Below are 21562 nucleotides of genomic sequence, written 5' to 3'. Positions count from 1 at the left end.
GTGCTCTCATCGCTCTCAATGACCAATAAATAAAGAGCAGCGCCAAATAGAATCAAACAGCTATTTGTCATCCTGTAACCCCGGTGCTGTTGGCCAATGATTATCCATTACCGCCGTCCTCCGACTGAGCACGGGAAAGGTAAATCCTGCAAGTTGGAAGGCGAAAATATGACAGATTCCAGAACATATATGTTCCGAGCGTCCGTCCTGGTAAAGTTGTAGCAGCGAGACGGCGGCGTGAAGATTTACACCCTCGCGCGGGTGAAGAAACGCGGTTTTCTGCACCAGCGGCCGATAACGGGCGGAGACGGGCGGCAACGACAGCAAGAACAGATGCTGTCCGAGGGCGGTGGAGGCGGTCCAGGCGTGAAGATGAATGTGGTTGTTGGGATGGTGACGAGCACCAGTGAGCAGCATCCAGCAAACCTGCTGGGTCAAAGGTCACGTCAGAGCCGAAACACTCATCTCCCTGTCCGGAATGAGGGCTGATCAGGCCAGAAAACGACTTGACCTCGTTATTTAGTCACATCTCCAGACTGTACGAGCACTCAGGATGTAACGCTGATTAATGTTTAGTTCTTAGACGCACCCAAAACGTCACACGCAGCCCAGATGCCAGTGTTGTTGCCTAATTGTCTTGTTGCCACGTTAAATTATTAATTAATTATCGCAGCAAAATTTTAGCTCTGCCTCAAATTGTCACTGGGAATCTCCAAAGAATGAGCTCTCCAGTTATTTATGTCCTTCTTTACTGCACCACCCTCACATTCTATGACATTTGGCAGAGCTGGGGGAGGGAGCGCGGCTGCCGTCCGTCTCGTGAGCCGCTCGTCTGATCCTGTTGGCAACAAAATACCAAAGATGAGTCCAGGCCTGGTCTGAACTGCGCTGCAGCTAATGGGAAGATGCAGTAACACAGCGCAACAAAGGCTGAGCTCTATCCTCTCGAGTCGCCCACATTCATCTCTAATTACAATAAAAAGAAAGATCCTGATTAAAATATCCTCTGGTTTTAGACTTTAAGGACATCGTCTGAGCCCATTAGCACGGCACCACAACAGTTATTATAAAGAAATAATGAAAATTCAGACTAATTAATTATTGACCAGGAAGAGTTAAATAATTAATATAGTTAAGTGCCAAAGATAAATAAAGAACAAATATTGATGAAACAGCCGAAGCTCTAAAACCTGTTGGGACTCCGGGATTGTTCTACGAGGCAGATTCTTATATCCCTGCGCTGTTCTGTGTAATACAGCTGCACGACTGGCTGCCATGTCAATTTTGTGAAATTATTGGGAGGCCAAATTTTCAGATTAGCATAAAACATAAAGAGCCTGTGGAGAAAAATCAGCCCCCAATTATTCCACTCTGTCACTTCTGCACGAGCGACTCGGGGCTGATTGCAAGAGGCCACTCCAGAGCAGAAGCACTATCACTGGAGAAAAGAGGAAGAGTTTAGCGCCTGGTCCGCGGTGGGGGCCAGAGAGGGGGCGTGAGCCGACCTTCGGCTCCGCGTGGCAGATCTGGGACCTCAGACACGCCCATAAACACGTGAAATGCTGCATCCGAGGTTACCGGAGATACGATAATGTACACAGAAACACCAAAATACTGTCACGCCTCCTCGTCATCATCATCATACTTGATCTCAACCGTTTCAGGTGTTGCTAATGTGCGTGGGCTCACGTGCACGGGTGGGTAGTGATGGCCATAGAGGTGGACACATGTAGCCGAGAGGGAGACGAACCCTCGAACCGTAGACCAGATGATCCATGTAGAATATGGAAGAGGCCACGATGCAACGCGGGGGGGCAGAAACAAGGAGACACAGGCGAACGACATCAGGGCAAATCAAGGCCAGACAGGAAGGAAAGAAATGAAGCCTCCTTCCCAGAGCGATCACTGACGAGGGAGCCCGCGTCAGGCAGAGCGAACGTGGAGACGCTCCGAGTGGAAAATACAGAAGATAAGTGGGGAAGTGAGGGAGTCGGCCAGAGCAAAGCCTCTCGTCTGCATGCGGGCCCCCGTCGGCCCCTCGCCGCGCCTTCAGCTCTGCTCTCCTCACGGAAAGTCTCGCACTCAATCAGTCTCAAGCTGAGGCTTCATCACGGAGAGGCGGCTCACGCGGGTTTGCACACTTGGGCGTGCGCTGCAGACAGAATTCCAACCCGCCGGAGCGGCGTGCGAAGGCAGGAAGTTGCTCTTAGGACGGCTCCGTCGGCTTCTCGCGCCCAAAGTGTTGCTCAAAGTGACAACAAACGAACAATTTAGAAATGAATCTCTTTTTTATAATAAAGGCTTTTCAAGTGTTTGACGTCATCGCGCGACCTTCAGGGTGCAAAGGGCAAAGGTTTTGTGCCAGATGTGCCGATAGTCCTGCTAGCTGACCGCTCCAATGATCTCATCAGAGCTCCGTGACGGCTGCTAATCGCCTGGTTTCACGGTGATGAGCGAGCTCCTGACCTCAGATGCGGTTTTGTCCTGCCGTAATGAAGGCTGACATGTGCCGGACTTACTTTAACCTTTTTTTTCCCTGTCTCCCCCCATCGGCTTTGTTGTTAGCAGGAGAGAAGAAGACGTCAGAGCGTCCTCCTCCTCTTCCTCCTCCTCCTCCTCCTCCGTCAGGGTTGGACTCGCTCTTGTGGGCAACTATTAGGATGATCTGGCAGCTTTTGTTCAAAGAACTCTGGGAGAAACTCCGGACCGTTATGGAACATCGTCTTATTGATTTGGACAGGCTGCATCAGCTCACGCATCAGTTTACAAACCGCTTGTTTTCTCCCCCCCCACCTTTGAACCGCACAGCAGCGTTCTGAAAGCAAACAACAGGAATCCTGCTGGTGGAGGCTTTTCCACCACCTCTCCATTCTCTTTCTTCTCCTTTTGACTAATTACTTGAGCTGGGTGTGAGGTTTGAACGCAGCCTGCTGGAGCGATGGAGACGGAGTGCTGGTGGCAGAGAGTGAGGACTGATCAAAGATTTTTTTGCATTTACGCTCTCCCTTTGTTCTCCTTTCTTCACAATACAGTCAGCATTTATGAATAATGGATCTCACTGACTTTCCGAAAATTCAGACATTTCAGGGTAGGCTATTAACAGTTTTTGACAAGAGTGAAACTTGGAATTAATAGTTTTTTCTCCCCTGCGCGCGTGTATGTGTGTGCAGGGGTGTCAGCTTTGAAGCTTTGATGTGGAAATGGCAGCAGTCGGCCATTATGGCGGCACACAAGAGCCTTTTCTGGCCGCAGCTGCACAAACTGCTTTTGTTTTTCAATTTATGCTTTATTTTCAGTAGCCAAGTTTATCCCTTATTCATAAGTGAGAGTTCACAATAGCTCGAGGGGACTCCTCTCCGTTAATGGTGTCGCGTTAGAAGTTTTGTCCCCCCCTCCACCCGCCGTTCCAGTTTTTTGAGTCAATCTTAAATGAGGTTCAGGTTTTGTTTCAAGTTTCTGTCTCAGACTCAACAGTGGCTTTAATCACACGCTCGGTGCCCCTGTTGCTCTTCAGCGGTTTAATTACTACAGGACTTAAACCCGACGAAGGCGAGTAAAGACGCAGATTTACGTTTACCAAAAGTTGTTGAAGAACCTTGAAAGCCTGGAAATTGAAGCATCTCGGTGTAATGGCTGCGATTGCTACGTTGTCATAAGAAGCTGTAAACGACAGCTTCTTTCTGCTGTTTCCTCACATCATATAACCTGGTATTAAGGTGAAACAGCCTCCAATTCCAGGCTGCTGCTCCTCCGCGTGAGGGTTCGAGGACAGACACCAGCCCCAGTTTCCCAGGAATGAACAAGGCTAGAGTGACTTCTGATGCGGAGTAAGGTTTATAGACCTAAACATCACCTTCACGTCGACACTTTCTGTCGTTTATTGTCATAATGGGACAAATACACAGACGACAATGTCACATTTTGCATTTCATACCCAGATTATGAACAAAATGAACAAACGCCAGAGCAAACAAATGCACAATCGTGGGCCTGCACTTCATTAGATTTTCATTTTTTTTAACGACCATGCGCATTGGGGCATCGTATCACACTGTAATCAACAGATTGGAGATCATTTGAGATCAAAATTACTACAAAAATAAACCCATTTTCACATACCTGTAAATAAATGTCACATAAACCTGTTTTTAAACCAGCATGATGAACTTCAATTGATGTTAAAGGAAAATACATTCAGGCGTTGTTGAAGATCCGTGTGCACGAGCGACAGATATGTTGAATCACGATCTTGCAGCTTAAACCCCCCCCCCCCAGAAAGGTAACACCAGCTACGTGACACCGCCAAAAAACCAAAAAGTCCATATGCAACAATGGTTGTCATTTGTATTCTAACTATGGAGGATTAAAAAAAACCCTGTTTTTACTCGTCGTACCACTGCGCTCATGCCCATGCATGATTTAGTCGACAACACAACTTCGACGCGACCGACTGACGGCTACATTTACGACATAAGACGACTGACGTCACATAGTGACAGAGATAAATGAGGCCGCAAATCTCGTCTGTCCGCCGCTCCAGCTAGCCAAGCTAGCAGCGTGCGTGAGCTGCAGGACAGCGATGGGAATGTCTAGGGGGTGGGGGTGGGGGTGGGGGTGGGGGAAGTGTCAAGCACCAGCCACTGGAAATACACACTCGGGCCAATTTTGGCACACTAACAGATATTATTTCACCATTTGAAACAAATAAAGAAAAAGAAAGAAATAATGTTTCCAAAGGGTGTTAAAGAAGTGCTGAAGATTCGCCTGAAAGCGCTTCGTAGTGCTCCGATCTGCTGTGTTCTGATTGGTCAAAGCCAGATTGTCAGGAACTTAAATGTTCATGAAAACAAACCTACCTATTTGCTAGAGTTTTAGCTCCTTCATGATGTTGAATACTAAGAGCCCAATCTGTAATTTGGCATCTAGTACAGGAAAGATGGCAAAAAAACTAAATAAATCTATTCTACTCCTTCAAAGTGAGACCCTTTAAAAACTATCGTGACAGCTGATAATAAAAACTACAAATGTGGAGGCTGTGCCAGCTGTGCTAGCTAACGAAATAAAACTCCCGGAAGAGGAACAATTTAGAGGTGAAGCGGCATCACGATGACGAGCGGCCAGGCCTCGAGGTGACGAGATGGTGGGAGATGTCGCGTGGAACGCACCCCCCGGGTGCAGGAGGGACTGGTCACATGACACAGCGCGGAGCGCTTGAGGTGGTACGACGACAACACGCCAGCAACAGACGATGGTTGGACAGTGGCAGCTGCCGCGCTGCAGAAACTCCCCACTGCAGCTCTACCAGTTCACAGGTTCTCAGTGGAGGAGGTGTTGGAATAAAGCCACGCCCCTTTTGTCTCTTTGTGTGCTTCACAGTGCGTGGACATATTTACAGCAGGCGGAGGAGCAAAATGTAAACATCACGGGCAGAGTGGTAATAGAGTGAGATATTTAAGCTTCTGCAGCTTGTTTGGAATGGAGGCCACAGACGAGACGCGCAGGAGGCCACTGACACCGCAAACAAAGCACAGGAAGTCCAACAACTGTACGACGCACCGGAGTCGCCCCTCTTTCACCTCACAGAAAACCTCCCCACGCTCTCCTCCTGGACTAGAAACCAAAGTCGAAAACAATTTGGTCCTCAAAGATGGCGATGAGCAACATGATGGCGAACCCGGTGACCAGGCCGAGGTTCTGCAGGATGAAGTGTCCCAGCTGGCAGCGCTTGTGGTCCTCGCTGTCCCCGTGAAGCATTTCGGGCAGCTGTGAACAAAGAATGAAATAAAATCGTGGATGATGGGAGGCGCAGGGCGTGACAGCGTAACTCCTCCTCCCCTGGAAGCTCAGCACGCCGCCTCGCCACGAGGGCCAACTCACCATATCCACCAGCGCCACGTAAAGGAACATGCCGGCCGTGATGGCGAAGATCCAGCTGGTGACGTTCTCCGTGTACTGGCCCACCGCCGTGCCGATCATCATGCCAACGTAGGCCATGAGGGCGGACAGCAGGTTGTAGGCGATGGCCTGCTTCACAGACATCCCCGCTTTGAGCAGCACCGCGAAATCACCTGTCAGTCAGAACACACAGTCACCGAAACGGCGTGGGAGCGGAGCCCGCTCGCCTCGCTGCCACGCATCCTCTATCATGCCAAATCTGCGTCTCACAAGGTGGGTTTTGAACTTCCTGTTTCCTCTCCGCTGCCTATAAACCCCGGCTGAAACCATCAACGTGTCTGCCACCTTGTCTTCAAACAGGCGGAACGTTAGGCTCCTTCCCAAGGAATTCCTTCAGCTCTCGTGGTCGCGCGTGCGTGCGGCGGCGTCTGCATCCTCTCAGCGGAAACGCTCTGGATTCACGGGGAGAGACGGCGGATGGCCTACATTCCCCGCTCCGCGCAACAAGCGGCCCCTTTTTTCCGGCTAATTACCACAATGAATATATTAACCCTCCGCTCTCATCCATCCATCAGGCCCAGAGAAACAGGGGGAGGGATTTAAAGACAGATCGGCACGCACCTCATCTCGGAGGCTTTTGCTCCTCAACACTCCGGCGTTTCCGGCGCTCAGACACGCCTGCCGCCGCCGCCTCATCTACTACAATTAACGTACCCGTCGCTGCCAATTAGCTTCACTCTGGGTGGTTAAAGAACTCTCGTAATCATCATCTTTTCCATACAGCTGCCAGTCAGAGCTGCTTTTATTGTGCTCCAGAGGAGCTGAGGGGGGCCCACTTGTCAAGCAGCTCGGGTCCTGTGACAGCAGCCGCAGACGTGTCAACATGGAAGCGGAATTTTTCAAGTCGGCGACGTCCTCGATGCAGCATGATGGGCCGTCGGTTTTTTCCGGGCTTATTTATAGACTCAATTTGATCAACAGATGCTGATGTAAATGTGAAAAATTAATCATGAAAACTGTTCCAATATTGAGTTTAGTATTTAGTGTAAGAACGTATCAATATTTTTTGACATTAGCCATGGAGTAGGCGCTCCTGGAAAACTAGGATCCATATCAATGGGAATGCCAATATTAAATTACATGGAGAGTGATCTGGTAAGTCTTCCCTAGATGGGAATAGCACTGCGGTTAACCATCTGAATATGAGCCAAGCGGAGTAAAAATAGCGATAAAGGGGACAGAAATGTTGGAAAAAGAATGTTTTTCTATCTCGGAGTTTTGCTCGCACAGCCAATTTTTTGGCAGGGGGAAAGCGTTAAAGCATTTTTCTCCAGTACATAAACAAAACATGACTTTCATCCAACTTTATCTTACATGATTTTTCAGCAGGAGCCCATTTTCTCTAGTTTCATGTCCACGTACTGCAACAGAAGAGGCTGGGACGGGCAGACAGACCCACTGAAGGCTATCTGTCAGGGCTTTGCACCACATTTGCCACTGTTCTCTTCATCAGTTGCACAAATTAAGACATGACAACAGCACTGTGACCGGAGACATCATTATTCCCCATCAGCTGTAGCTGGCCTCCCTTTTTGTCTTGATGCTTCTAAACAAACAGGCAAAGGAGAGTGCTGGGGTGAGCAGTAACCGCACCACTGTGAGCTAGAAAAACTCTGTGCCCGCCGAGTCAAATTGAATCTGAAATGTCCTCGGAGAAATGGGACTTAAATGCAAATATTTGTCCTGGCAGCTGCGCTGTCTTCCAGCCTGACTGTACTGAACAATGTGTGGCAGACAGAAATGCTTCATCTTTGCTGACAGACACACCGATAAGCGGATCTGACCATCTGGGGGTGGGGGGGTGAGTGGTGATTATTACTACTGCTGGGGTTTAACAAGCACTGAGGGAAGCAACTTGGTTTCAAAGTTTTAGCTCGAGTGGGGAAAATGCTGTCTTGACTTGGCAGTGACTGCCAGTTCAACTATTCTCACAGCCTTCACGATGTCGCTTTAATAAATGATGCCGCCTGTGACGCGCCGACAACTCGGGAAACAAGATAATCGACGCAATTTACTCACCGAGTTCGTGAGGCAACTCGTGGCAAAAGACGGCCACGGACGTGCTGATGCCTCCTGTCAGGTTAGCGCTGAAGGCGGCACCTGCAGGAACAAGGGGTCAAAGAAATCGCTCATTAGCTCACCGTTCTGTGCCGAAACCAGATTAAAAATGAGATTTAACAATAGAAAATACTTTCAGATTCAGCTCCAGTGGAGCCGGTAGAACGACAGATACGAGCTCTCACCTATAGCCAGGCCATCGCTGAAGTTATGCATGCCGTCCCCCATGATCACCATCCAGGCAATGCTGGCGATACCAGCGTCCTTCATCTCCTGGTCAGAGTGGCAGTTTCCTCCGTGGGAATGGCCGTGGCCGTGGGAGTGCCCCTGATACTTTGCCTTTTGCTCCTTCTGGGTGGGCGAGGCGTGGGAGTAGGAAACGGCCGGCACCTTGCTCGTGGACGAGTCGGGCGTCTGGACTTCTGTGAGCTGTGTGTCGTTGTGGCCGTTGTCATAGGAGCTGGCGCAGTTTTCCGGGTCTGGAGAAGGGTCAAAAGTGTCATGGTGGTACGGAGAAGCCAAGTTACCCCAAACAGCGTTTTTGCTATTTTTACCTCCACTCAGAGGCTTAAGGTGCAGCCACTCTGCATCTGAGCGACGATTTAACTTGTGGTCGGACAACTTCCGGCCTATCTTTCCCTCCTCGTTCACTTTCGTCATGACCTGAGAGTGAGAAAACATCAAACATTAGCCCCAGAAATTCATTCAGCGTCTGTTTCAACTAATGAAACGGAGAAGCTACTTCGGAGGTCTTACCCTGTGGTCTTTGTAGTGTTTAAACATGCCAATACAATGTTCAATGATGAAGAGGAGGTAGATGCCCGCCAGTGCCGTTAAGCCCTTCCACACTCCGTCAAAGGCTGAAGCTAAATTAACGCTGTGGCTATGGCCGTGCTCACTGTGGTCATGATTCCCTTGAGACTATAAGAAGAGAGAAACCAGAGAAGGAGCTGAGTCACAGCTTATCAGGGAAAAAAAGGTCTGCACATATCTGCAAGTCTGTAGGGGGAAAAACAGTCTGAGCAGAGGATGGCTGCAGATCAAAACACCTTCAACCACAAATGACACATAAACTCCAGTATCTAAAAAAGTCCAGAAGCGGCTCGGCTAGACGTGCCAAACTCACGTGAGGAAGCAGATGGAGGAGGGCGTCGCCACTCAGGGTGCCCACTGCGAGAGCCACCAGGAAGGTGAGCAGGAACTTGAAGCAGGACTGTTTGAGGAAGGGTACGAGCACCACGCCCAGCAGGGACAGCAGGCTGATGATGGTGATGGACACGAAACCCCAGAGCCACACCCACACTGCAGGAGGACACCGATGATCATTTAGAGGAGCCGAGGAGTGACGAGAGTGACAAGATTTCAGCCAGCTGATTATAGCAGCATTTTTCTGTCACCGAGCTGCTGTTTCAAGCTGTTTGCGATCCATTTTCACACACCCCCCAACGAGTTTTCACTCCGTGTGCCCTTGTGATGATACACTGGGCCTAAAGCAAGAAATGTGAAGTGATATTTCAGCACATTTCTGCTCGGCCCATTTGTCATTCAAGGCCCCAGACATGACACGTGAAGCAGAAAAGGAGAAAATCAGAAAGGCACGCCATCCGTTAAAGCGTCGGTCCACCTGTCTGCCCAGGATGTGTTCCACTGAAACAATTTCCCCATCACAGGAGACAAAGCCGTTAATGTTGTATGAAATCCAATATCACACCAAAGCTGGTGATAAGTTCGCTAAAATGGATCCTTTACTGCTGACATTTAGCTTTAGGAACGCTATTGACTGAAATGCAGTCTGCATGTAATGTGCATTTACAGACAGTTGACTTCAGCCTGGAGTTCAGGAAGTAAGACTACAAAATAAAAGAGAAAATGGGAAGAAATGGGAAGAAATCCTCTCCTTGGAGTTGTGCGTCACGTAGCCTCTAGAGTCCCATTTCAATGTAACGTTTTATCACTCCAATAAAAACACTTTTTCAACTCTTCGACTACTTTTTCATGACACATCTTAGCTTACAATTTTTCTTTTCCCCATAAGTGTTAAGAAAATGTTTAAAAAATAAAAACCAGTCTGAAACGGAGCCAGTTTTCAACACAATCAAATAACAAAGGTAGTTGAAATCCCAAAGGGATTGTCAAAGAATCCACTGCTCGTGGTCAGAGCTGTTCTGATCAGCATAGCTTTCAGTTTTACCCCTTATTGAGCCTTAATATTTCACAATTCACAAAAAAGAAACAGAATCTGCCGCTTAGCCAGGGGGGGGATGAATAATAACACTAAAATCAGGAAGGCAGACTCTTCCTCTCCTTGCCTAATGGGCCCCAGGTGGTGTCGCCTGTGAAGAGATGCTTAAACATGCCTTATGCTTGACAGAGCAGTCTTTAGAGGGACTGAATCAAGCTGTTACCGTCCCATTACCCAGCTGTAGGATTAAAAAACATTCGAAAAAGTGCCTCCACCCAGGAAAGGGAAGGCGGGTCTTCCTCGGGGAGGAAATATTCAAAGTGAAGAGGAGGGCCTGATGCTTCCATCCTGATTGCGGAGCCACTTGTCATTAGCTTCATGGAAGCTTCCCACCGTGTCCCTGCCTCTCATGTGAGACTGTGCTCACCGTCTCCCCATAAATGGGCGGAGCTTTGCATATTCATTGATCTGTTCATGAGCATTTTGAAGCATTCCTATTAGTTTCCCTCCTGTCTGAAGGACCGCATCTGGCTTATTTTGACTGGCTTTTACAGTTCCAGGCGGATCTCGACAATCTGTGACATCCGACATCTGTGCTCGTTCTCACACTCGGCACATTTCACAGTGATCAATGCAGGCAAATAAAGTCATCCCGGAGGTTTGTGCGCCAGACGCAGGAATGCCTGCTGATTACTAGAAAACACAATAACTCAACATAATAATGGCAATAAAAACTATTCGTAGCGTTCCAATAGTTGGATGACACCGCATCTGCGTTCCTTTGGTATCTTTTACGAGACGCGGACAGAGAATCTGATTTCTTTTTCCACTGATAACCATTTTATCACTAACGCTGGGTTTCTGGTTTCATTCCTAAGGTTCTGGTGCTCCTGTCGAGTGCTTCCGGATTTGTTGTGTTAGCAGAACACTGTGCTGCCTGAGAGGCAACTGCACATCAGCCAAACAGTACATCGCTGTGGGTTCTTAGCACCCGCACAGCTCATCCGTTTTTCAATCTCATTATTCCGATGTAGTTGTGTATTTTATGTGCGTGTAGACATGGGGGAGGAGGGTGCGAGGCGGGGGTCGTGGGGGGTTGAAACAATGAGGGGAAGGCCCACTGGTCTGTGTCTTCGCTCCAATTACACATCCCCTGCGAGCCATGACTCAGAGAAAAAATGGCCCGTGTTGCCTCCCGGGCTCTCCTAATTGGCACGGTATAAAAAGAGAGGGGAGTTAGGACCATAAAGAAACTCACAACAAAGTTTCATAGCTCCCACGTGGATGCTGGCAGGAGGTAAATGTGAGATAGCGTCGTGGCGTGCCGTGATGCCTACGGTTGCATCTGGGCGCCCCATTACAGACAATCCAATGCTGCTAGTTTTCCACTAATGAGGAGAGATTTCTGCCCCTTTGACTTGTTCTTGCCTGTTCCATAGAGCCATTATCATTTTTATGACCGTTTTCAGTGTTGGCACACTGCTGCCTGCAGCGGGAGATAGAAGTGACTCTGGGGAGGAGTGTGTGTTTTCTAATTAAAGTTATAAGAGGGCACGTGGTTAAAGATTTAGCTCCTGATCCAGTCCTGATCCAGTGAACCGTACGAATGAACTAGTTCCTACTTTACTGACAGTGTTACTCCACCATAAAGTTCATAACAGCTACAGCAAATAACAGTATTTCAAATGTTAAAAGAAGGCCGTGGCTCTTCAACCGTTTAAATAATACAAATATACGGCATGTTAAAAGCTGCAATAAGGTCTGACCTAAATAAAACTGACTGCTGTTATCGTTAAATGCATTTTCATGACAGTAAACAAGTGTCACATGACCTGTCTGTCAATCTTTGTCTTTAGAAGTGAGTGTTTATTGTCCAGTTTGATTAGTAGAAGTGATTTATCACTTTATTCCACAAGCTGCTCAAAGAGCAGAAACAGCTTTTTCTATTCATTTGGGTTGAATCAGTCTCGGTAATCATTTCCCCGATACTGTATATACGATTTGTAAAAGTTAATAACAAAAAGACCTGCAGTGATAATACGGCCCGGCAATCAGCTCAGACAATAATAGCATTAGAGCAAAACGTCAATAGGCCATTCAGTCAGCAAATGACTCACTGATTATTTGCTCATTGTTATTTAGAGGGGCCACACCTCCACTCACAGGTGTGTCGAGCTGACCTAGAAAACTTGTGCTTCTGACACGCTGATATGCACTATCTGTCTGATAAGAAGCTGCCCTCACGTGTCCGTAAGATACTGCTGTGGCAATAAGATTAATAAGACCGTGCTTACTGGCAGGCTTTGTTTGCCTCGCGGTTTCACTATTTCTAAAACAAAGCATGTTGGGAAAAATCTACCAATAATAATGAAATCATACACTGTAGCCTCACCAGTACTGAGGGGCTCCAAAGGTTCCTGTTCCACCATCTGATGGTCGTGCCGGATGCAGACGCGGCTGTCAATCTGGTAGAGCAGAGCTGGACACAGGTAGGTAAACTGGCTGGGGGAGATCGGCGAATCGGGGTTCAGGCCATAATATTGGAGTAGCTGAGTCAGGTTCAGACACTGGAGTGAAGCCAACATAAAAGACATGAAACAACAACAGTCACGTACACTCGCAGGTGTGTTCAGTGGAGTTTAAATCAGTCCCACCTCCTCGTGCTGATGAGCCACTTCTCCTTGGTGCTGAGGTAAAACTGCAGCTGGCAAGGTGGGTGCCCCGGGTCCCCCCGATACTTCTCGCTTATCTTTCCGAACGCTGACGTGGGTGTCACCATGGCGATTGTGACTGTGTTCGGACTGATAGTCGTGACCTTCGGATGCTGGTGGAAGAGTAGACATCTTGCTCCTTCTTCTCTGTCTTCTAGACTGGGCAGGCTTTGGGGGCCTCTTGGGCTGACTCAAAGTAGTAGAGGGAGAAGATGGTGGCTCATGGTGGACCTGGTGGTCCTGGTTGGTTATGGGAATAACAGTACCTGTCTGCCCCCCATGGATGTCATTATGATTGTGATCACTGTGGTCACCATGGTCACTGTGTTGATGGTCACCATGGTCTTGTTGGTGGTCGCTGTGGTCACCATGGTCATGGGGTTGATGGTCACCATGGTCTTGTTGGTGGTCGCTGTGGTCACCATGGTCATTGTGTTGATGGTCGCCCTGGACTTGTTGGTGGTCGCTGTGGTCACCATGGTCATTGTGTTGATGGTCGCCATGGTCTTGTTGGTGGTCGCTGTGGTCACCATGGTCATTGTGTTGATGGTCGCCATGGTCTTGTTGGTGGTCGCTGTGGTCACCATGGTCATTGTGTTGATGGTCGCCATGGTCTTGTTGATGGTCGCTGTGGTCACCATGGTCATTGTGTTGATGGTCGCCATGGTCTTGTTGGTGGTCGCTGTGGTCACCATGCTGATGATCACTGTGGTCTTGTTGGTGGTCACTGTGGTCACCATGGTCATTGTGTTGATGGTCGCCATGGTCTTGGTGGTGGTCGCTGTGGTCACCATGGTCATTGTGTTGATGGTCGCCATGGTCTTGTTGGTGGTCGCTGTGGTCACCATGGTCATTGTGTTGATGGTCGCCATGGTCTTGTTGGTGGTCGCTGTGGTCACCACGCTGATGATCACTGTGGTCTTGTTGGTGGTCACTGTGGTCGTGATCTTTAAGACTGCTGTGGTTATGAGGATTTTGAAGTTCAGCAGTGGCGTTCTTGTGTTTCGGCTGCACTTGGGTCTGCTCGTGTTTGCGTTTTCTCTCATCCGTTGTCGGCACATGTCCATTGTCCCGTTTAAGGCCATTATCCTCTACTTTGGTGTGATTGTGATTATGCTCCGTGTTGTGGTCGTGGTCATGGTGGTGGTCATGGTCATGGTGGTGGTTATGAATATGATCATGATTGTGATCGTGGTGGTGGTGGTGGTGATCCTGATCATGGTCGTGGTCATGATCGTGACCATTTCCTGCTGGTGTCCCAGCAACCGGAGCATCAGCAGTGGGCTGCTGATTGCATCTCTTCGGGTCTTGGTCTATGTGAGGATTGTGGGTATCGTGGCTGTGGTGGGGATGTCCATGTCCATGTCCATGACCGTGTCCATGACCATGCCCATGACCATGACCATGGCCGCTGTGGCCTTCCTTCACAGAAGAATGTGTGTGCATGTCCCCCTGTGCATCAATCAGATCCAGGTGAGATACATGGTCATGACCCAGCTCATCATGTTCCACCTCCACCACTTTCACCTCTCCCAAACCTAAACTAAAAAGTAAACTCTGAAAGCCGTGGAAATCTAGCCGGCCTTTTTGGCCATATCGCTTGAACAGCTGCTGGATGTAGAAATGCTGCTCCTCTTCCAAAGTGTGCCCTTGAGAACCACTGGGCTCTGAGGCCAGAGGGGCCTCTCTCACGTACGGAGCCTGAGAAATCTGTAGGTCACTGTGGGAGTGGTCATGCCCACCATGCTGGTGACCGTGCTCCAGCTCATGGCAATGGTTACCCTGATGGAAGAGGAAGGTGAGCACACACAGGAAACAGAACTTGGTGTGCACTTGTACTCGCATTGTCTCCTCAATTGTGGTCTCCTTCCTACACAGGAGGGTGAAACAAACACATTTTGTCACATAAATGATGAATATGGAGCAATATATTCACTTAAACATATGCAATGCATTTATGAGAAGTGAAAGGCTTTAAAGGTTTGTTTTGGTTGTCTGACTTGCAAATCTCAGATTTAAACAGCAGCAAATCAGTGTGACATCTATAAGGCAGGTGCATCTAACGATGACTGAAGGTGTGACTTCACTTCCTGTGCTGTCTTTAATCAAGTGAGCTAAACTGTCTGTTATCAGTGTGCCTGAATTAACTTTTTTCACCAATAGATATAAAAATAGTGAAACTGTTAGCACATATTACAGAAAACATTAACTTTTCCCTTATGTGTTAAACCTTAAATAGAGCCGTTATTTGTCTGATTACTAGCTGGTTAACATGCAACTGATTACTAGCTGGTTAACATGCAACTTTGAACAGCACAGATTCGTGTCACAATCACACTGATTAAATCGCTGTTATCGCTCTGTAAACCGAACCATCGACGAGCCCCAGCGTAGAGCACCACTGTAACAGTATTTTTTAAACGTGTACACTTTTTCTGTCCCCATTGAACTAATATCAATAACAGAAAAGTTTATCCAAAAGCTAATTTAAGCTAATGTGTTTGTGGTGCCAGCGCACCACAAACCCTTCTGTCCAAACCCTTAAGCTTAGCATAACAGATCTAATCAGGGAACCTTCTGAGTACAATACGCTCCTTGAGAAGCCTTGGTGATTAATTGTTGCCCCCCCTCCCCCCAAAATGGCCCTGCAGCAGCAATATCATTCTAGTCAAGTGATTCTCATAAGGTCTCTGGTCATGCCTGTAGGTGAATGATGCATGAGGAGTGAGGTGATGTCAGATGATTAACCGGAAACTGACAACATCCACAAGAGGTACGCTAAACTCACACAGATACCGAGCTGCTTGTTAGGAATAAAAGCAAGATGGATGCTGCCTTTATTATGGTATGGATAGTGTAGCAGCAGTAACTCCTGACTGTGAACTCATGGGAGCTCCTCCAACAACAACAATGCAATCCAATGCGTTCAAAATGAGTTGCTTCTACAACTATTTCTTTTATCTGCTAGTGGTGTTAGCGTGACTAAATGTCATGATTTATTAGCCATATTTTGGTTTCGTGATTGTGAATGACTGACGGCTGAGTTCTGACTGGATGGAAGTAGCTGCTTCTAGGATTTATCTTGTTGGAATAATATGCTGAGAATTCTAAATGATTGTTTTTGCTGGGAAAATGACTGTTCCCTGCATCCCTGACTCCAAGACATGTGATGCAGAACTCTGATTATAGTCATTTGCAAAGATGTGGTCGTTGTTCAGACGACATCATTTGGGCATTAACTAAATTCCCACTTTATTATGTGGGATTAAGGATGTCGCTGAACGTCATCCACGTCGAACAGAATCTTGACTTCAGAGAATTCATCCAAACTTTAGTTGGTTTTTCAAAGACATTTCACCTCTTTCCCACGAGGCTTCTTCTGCTATGAACATAATCTATACATAGATCATATGGCCATGCCAAACGCAGGTACGTTTATCTACGATATGAATGAAGACTATATAATTGTTTGCACCATATAAAATGACAAAAAGAGTATTAGAATACGAACAAATATTTCAACAAAACATGAACTAAAACCTTCTGCTTATCTCCGTCTGGCCTCACAGCCTATAACAAACTCAAGTCTACTCACCACAGCGTGCGCTACAGTGACAGTCTTCGGATTTGAGTGCGTCGAGAACAAAATGATAACGTTGCTGCTCTAAAAGACTTTATAAGCACGAGACAGCAGTGACCTATGAACCTTTGCGGCAGATAGGATGGAGGAGAGGCAAGACCTTTTTATAGGAGCACAGCCTTTGAGCAGGAACACAGCAGACTGTGTTTGTCTGATTACATTCTTTGAGGGGAATCCTTATTTCTATTTACTGGTCTTGTAGCGGTGCATATCACAAACCACACGTCAGAGTTAGCATTACAACCCTTTATAGGTGCAGGGCTGATGTAACTGATGATTAAAACTGATTTCTGCTCTTTATACTATGGTTAAAAGAAGATTAATTACAATTACCTATTTTTTTCTTTTTTTAAAAAGTGTGCTTTGCTACCTCACTAAACTACCTCCTAAATTTGTGCTCATCACCTGAACCCCGCCGTTCTCCCTGCACGCCAGTTTAAATGTCTTATTTTGACACACATGTACAATAAATTCCAATAAATTAACACAGTTGTAGATTAGATTCCATTAAGAGGATATTACACATTAACCACAATCATTTCCTAGCACTGTTTATCTGCCACGATAACAATAATAAAAAGTGAAAAGTCCCCAAAAAACATTATTTGTATTAATGATTAATTATTACTGGGTCAACAACAACTTAGACTTAATTTCTTTGAACCACCAACATCGCATCTCTTTTAGCTAAAGGCTAATTGAAGCAAACATGAGTAAATATCCTGTGGACAGGATGGAATTCACCACATCTCATACGTTGAAATGCAGCACTTATAATTAACGTGATAAATAAACACAAATTACTGTTACTGTAACAAATATTCTGCGGGAAAGTAAACGTGTGCTCTTTATTTTTTGGCCGGATGTGAACCTTTGCCATACAAAGACATGGGATGTCGTATTCACATGTTTTCTATACATTCACAGGACAACCAACAGGAAAATAAGCTACAACATTCCTGATGATAACAGGACACTCATTATTTGCTTAAAGAGTAAATAATGACCTTGGCCCTAAAGCTGCTTCATATGATTTTCACCCGACTGTCTTTCCCTGCTAGAATAACGCTGCTGTCTGCAGGAACAGAGGAGGAACCAGTCACTGTAGCACAACTGCATCATCAGAAATGTATCAAATGCTAGCACGTAGCATCTCCCTATATTTAATCATTAGCTTTTGAATTGAAAAGCAGAATTTGCTTCAAAACATCACACAAACATGTCGGTAGAGGTCTGTTTTTTTCTGGCTTGGGGTGCAACTGAATGCCAATGGTCACATGAGCACCCTGCCTGACGTCATTGTTGAGGTTTTTAATTGTCTCCCTATAGTTAGACCACAGGCACAGTGGAATTCATCACACCTTGCAGGTGTCAGACTCCCCTCACGTCTGCTAGCAAACGATGTTGTCACTGCACGCTAAAAACAGCAGTTATGGTATTCATATGAAGAGCCAGGGACAATTGTTAGATTTAGTTTGAAAAGTCCCAAACGTTGAAACAGCAGCCCATAAACAGTATTTAGCACAGTCGCTGTGAGTATGAACACTTCACAAACCATATCCTGAATTAATTTTATGCCATTAAATTCCATCTAAGGTAGCGAGTGGCTGTAATAAATGGATGGATGGCTGCAGAGACCAGCTCAAAATACACCGAGATCATTTGAGACGAGACAAACGTATCTTTCAGCTAATGCCCTGCGTCCCTCCGTGGGGTGCGATTAGGCTGGAGGATAACGTGACCAAGGGGTTACAGGAGATCTTACTCTCCCGATCTCTGAGTCAGACTACAAAAAATAGCAGCAGCTATCTGAGATATGTATGCACCAAACAGGGTCGTGAGGACAGTGTTGCCGAGAAACCACTTGGTAAAAACTCCACAGCTCAGCAGATGGTGCTCAGTCCTGAAATATTCACATCCCAGTGTTAAAAGTAACCACAAGTCAAGATTAAACAGTCCTGGAAACACAACAGACAGCCACCGTGCACAAATCAAAGGGATTCTTCCTGCTCACCTCACAAAAATAAGCACATCCACACTAAAATGTCCATCTCAAAAGTAACACGGGCATAAGAGTGAACCTCTTCAGACCTCCGAGGGCAAAGGCTTCACTAATTTGAGCAGAGAGGATTGGAGGTGTGGGTGGAGGGCTGAGGGAGTATGCATGTCTGCATGTTTGAGCAGCAGGCAGCAGATCATCCACCTGAAAAGCTCCTGATTGTCCGACTGCACCGCTGTGAGGGAAGTCGGTTGGGAGGTTGTTTTTTTTTTTTAAAAGGCAGGAAACTCTCAAAACATCTCTCTGCCTTGTTAAGTTTGCCTGATCTGTTCATTAAAATAGAGGAATGTCCTTGGAACCAGCTGCAGATTTCCAGGCTTATCCACCCATCAGCCCTGATATGGACTGACACGTGCCTCCCAGACGTATGGGCTCTGGAGTTTCATACTCATGCAACAGCGCAATCATTCGAGAAGTGACCTGAATTAGACAACACAAGTGCTTGAAAAGCGCTAACAGATGTTTTACTACCGATCGTAGGTGGAAACTTACGCTACTTTAACACTAATGTAACGAATCCGTGTGTCAGCCAATTTAAGTTTGGATATTTGTGTTTGTGACCAATAACGCAGATGGAAATACAAGATGGTGTGATTAAAATGCCACCTTTTGTGGATCACCCAGCAGTTGCTGATCTTAATCTTGCGTGATCGTTAGTAATATTCCTGTGGAACGGACACAACTACAATGTTAAGTTAAATCTTAAAACCCTGGTGGAATCCCAACCCTGTTGTTTTTGCTGTATCCCTCTTACATCCAAAATAAGCGGCGCACCTCTCCCCCAACGCTTGTGTAAACAAGGCCCAGATCATCTTTCCCTTCGGTTCTTTCAACTGTTTAACAAAGGTGGTGTCGCACGTAAAGGAAAACACCCATTCTCCGTAGTCAGTTTCATATCGGGGGAACATTCGTCTGGATCAGTTTTCTCAGCATTTATTCCAAGAAAAGCTTGAATTTAACAATGCAAAGGTCTTTCCATACCATAAAACCCCTCAGAACTGCTTTGTGGACTATAACTGCACACATAAGAAGCTTACACCTTCAATACATCCGGGGGCTCAGTAGCTTCAAGGAACTTTAGGTTAAATTTAGGTTCGCCATGTTGGACGTGGCTATTCCCATGTTCACAAAGTTGAAGGGGTCTGGTGATAGTGGTTCGATGGTGCAGTTTTATCAAGTTAGGAACAAGATCTGCGTGAGACTGCACAGAACAAGGTCACATGTGCTTTAATCTTCCAGATCACACATCCTCAGAGATCCGGGGCAGCACCATGTGCGATGTTCACAGAACTGTGCGGCAAACGCGCATTTCGCCAAGAAATAAATATTACGCCTTACGCAAAGAGAATTAAGAGAGAGGAATTCCACGAAGAGAATAATTTCACTTTATTAACGAGATAGAGCAACAATTCCGTCCATACGTTAAGGGACTGCTGAACTCTACACGGCACATGGACAGCACCTTGACCAAAACTTCAGTCTAACACGCACGAAAGAGCACATCCCGACATAATACCTTGGTATCGGCTACGAAACACGGTACGGAAAAAAAAAGGCGAAGCTTAAACAAACCTAGTCCGCTTGTTTCGAAACGACAAGCTAGTTTGCGACATGCTAACATTGAAGCTAGCCTTGAGGCATTGATTCTACCCGCTACAGTCAGCTAGCACAGGTCCCAGTGAAAATTAGCCCACTGCCTACAATGAGCAGTGGCATTTAATGGTGTTTTGAATGAAATATTGAGAACAGGTGTTTAAAAACGGCAAAGAAAACAAGACGCGCACTAGCAAAGCACCGGCAGGGTCCATGTTGTGGGAGTAAATGATAACAAATGGCTTTATATAGTTACCTCACTCGAGTGCCGTGTGCATCTCCTCTCCGCTCGGTACCAAAATTCCCCTCCCCGTCCGATTTACGTCAACGCGCGAAGAGCAAGTCATTTACCAACGCCCTCTACGAACTTTACGTAGGATGTGGGCCGGGTATGGCCAGTTAAAACAGCGATCTAGGAAAAATGCGCAGCGCGCGGTGGAGAACGCTGACGCCCTCCTCCTCCTCTCGTCACGCTGTATGTGGCCTGTCATGTGACCACAATGCGGAAGTGAGTAAGAAACTGCAGAGAGAGAGAGAGAGAGAGAGAGTTTCCTGTGAGAGTGACAAGTTCCTTATTTGCTCTAACTCGAAAAACTTTTATTTTAACAGAAACTGGGCATATTTTCATGATTTATTTCAATGGCACATTTCCATGTTTTATCTAATGTTATCATATACCGCCTTATAAAGTGATAGATAGATAGATAGATAGATAGATAGATAGATAGATAGATAGATAGATAGATAGATAGATTCTAGTTACTCATCAGCACACGTTTATACATTTTTGTACACTATATTTTTGAAGCATGAATACTCCCCCTCTTGATCAGCCCATACAGATAATTAAAGGCAATTAAACCCATTGTGTACCCTCCCGCTGACCCCGAAAGGAATAAAGTTGTTAAGAAGATGAGACAAGAATTAAACACCACAATGAAAAAATGCACCTCCTGACAACAAAATGACTTTAAGGAACATAAAGTGTTAAAACGTCATTACAATATTACTGTGAGAGAAAAAAGACATTATGTCATTCAATTAAAGCAAATCAGGGCACATTTTTCCCCATTTAATCCTATTATTGACCTTGTTTATTTATCGATTTACTATACAACATACTACTCCCTGACTGGAGATATTTCACATCATATCATACTACATGATGGGGTTTAGGTGACAAAATGCTCCAGACCACTGGCTCCCAGCCTTCCTGTAGAGCATGTAGCCGTTTGATGGCCTGAGCCACTGTTCAGGTCATTTCTGTCGGCCTTGTAACACCTGGGTCCACTTGAGCTCCTCCCTGACATGTGTCTCCCTTCTGACATTGGCTTCCTCCTGAAACGTCAGGTATTAATAACAAG

General features: G+C 46.5%; 1 protein-coding gene across 4 annotated transcripts; it reads right to left on the bottom strand.

The window, feature by feature from the left end:
• Window positions 1-3854: 3854 nt before the first annotated feature.
• LOC130535678 (zinc transporter ZIP10-like) lies at window positions 3855-20613 on the bottom strand. Of its 4 annotated transcripts, none has more exons than XM_057050836.1 (10): window positions 20455-20613; window positions 12850-14776; window positions 12588-12762; window positions 9140-9315; window positions 8770-8934; window positions 8568-8676; window positions 8199-8492; window positions 7975-8055; window positions 5878-6068; window positions 3855-5763 (listed from the first exon to the last, which is right to left on the bottom strand). In XM_057050836.1, exons 2-10 carry the CDS (start codon window positions 14749-14751, stop codon window positions 5611-5613), a joined length of 3246 nt encoding a protein of 1081 aa, XP_056906816.1. In that variant the 5' UTR covers window positions 14752-14776; window positions 20455-20613; the 3' UTR covers window positions 3855-5610. The 4 variants fall into 4 exon arrangements, with proteins under 4 accessions (XP_056906816.1, XP_056906843.1, XP_056906826.1 ...); XM_057050863.1 differs by having other exon boundaries at window positions 8568-8668; window positions 8771-8934; XM_057050846.1 differs by lacking the exon at window positions 20455-20613 and adding an exon at window positions 18561-19572.
• Between the last annotated feature and the right edge of the window lie 949 nt (window positions 20614-21562).

This window comes from Takifugu flavidus, chromosome 1 (assembly GCF_003711565.1).
Source record: "Takifugu flavidus isolate HTHZ2018 chromosome 1, ASM371156v2, whole genome shotgun sequence".
Taxonomy (NCBI): Eukaryota; Metazoa; Chordata; class Actinopteri; order Tetraodontiformes; family Tetraodontidae; genus Takifugu; species Takifugu flavidus.
The sequence above is the reverse complement of the archived record's forward strand: the minus strand, read 5'-3'. Positions and strand labels throughout refer to the sequence as shown.

Excerpts from the sequence above, each read along its gene's own strand:
- LOC130535678 (XM_057050836.1), bottom strand. The coding sequence starts at position 14,751 with ATGCGAGTACAAGTGCACACCAAGTTCTGTTTCCTGTGTGTGCTCACC. Across the intron at positions 12,763-12,849 it reads TGGCTCATCAGCACGAGGAG|TGTCTGAACCTGACTCAGCT; the intron begins GTGGGACTGATT and ends GCTTCACTCCAG. Across the intron at positions 8,935-9,139 it reads TCCTCCATCTGCTTCCTCAC|TCTCAAGGGAATCATGACCA; the intron begins GTGAGTTTGGCA and ends CTCTTCTTATAG.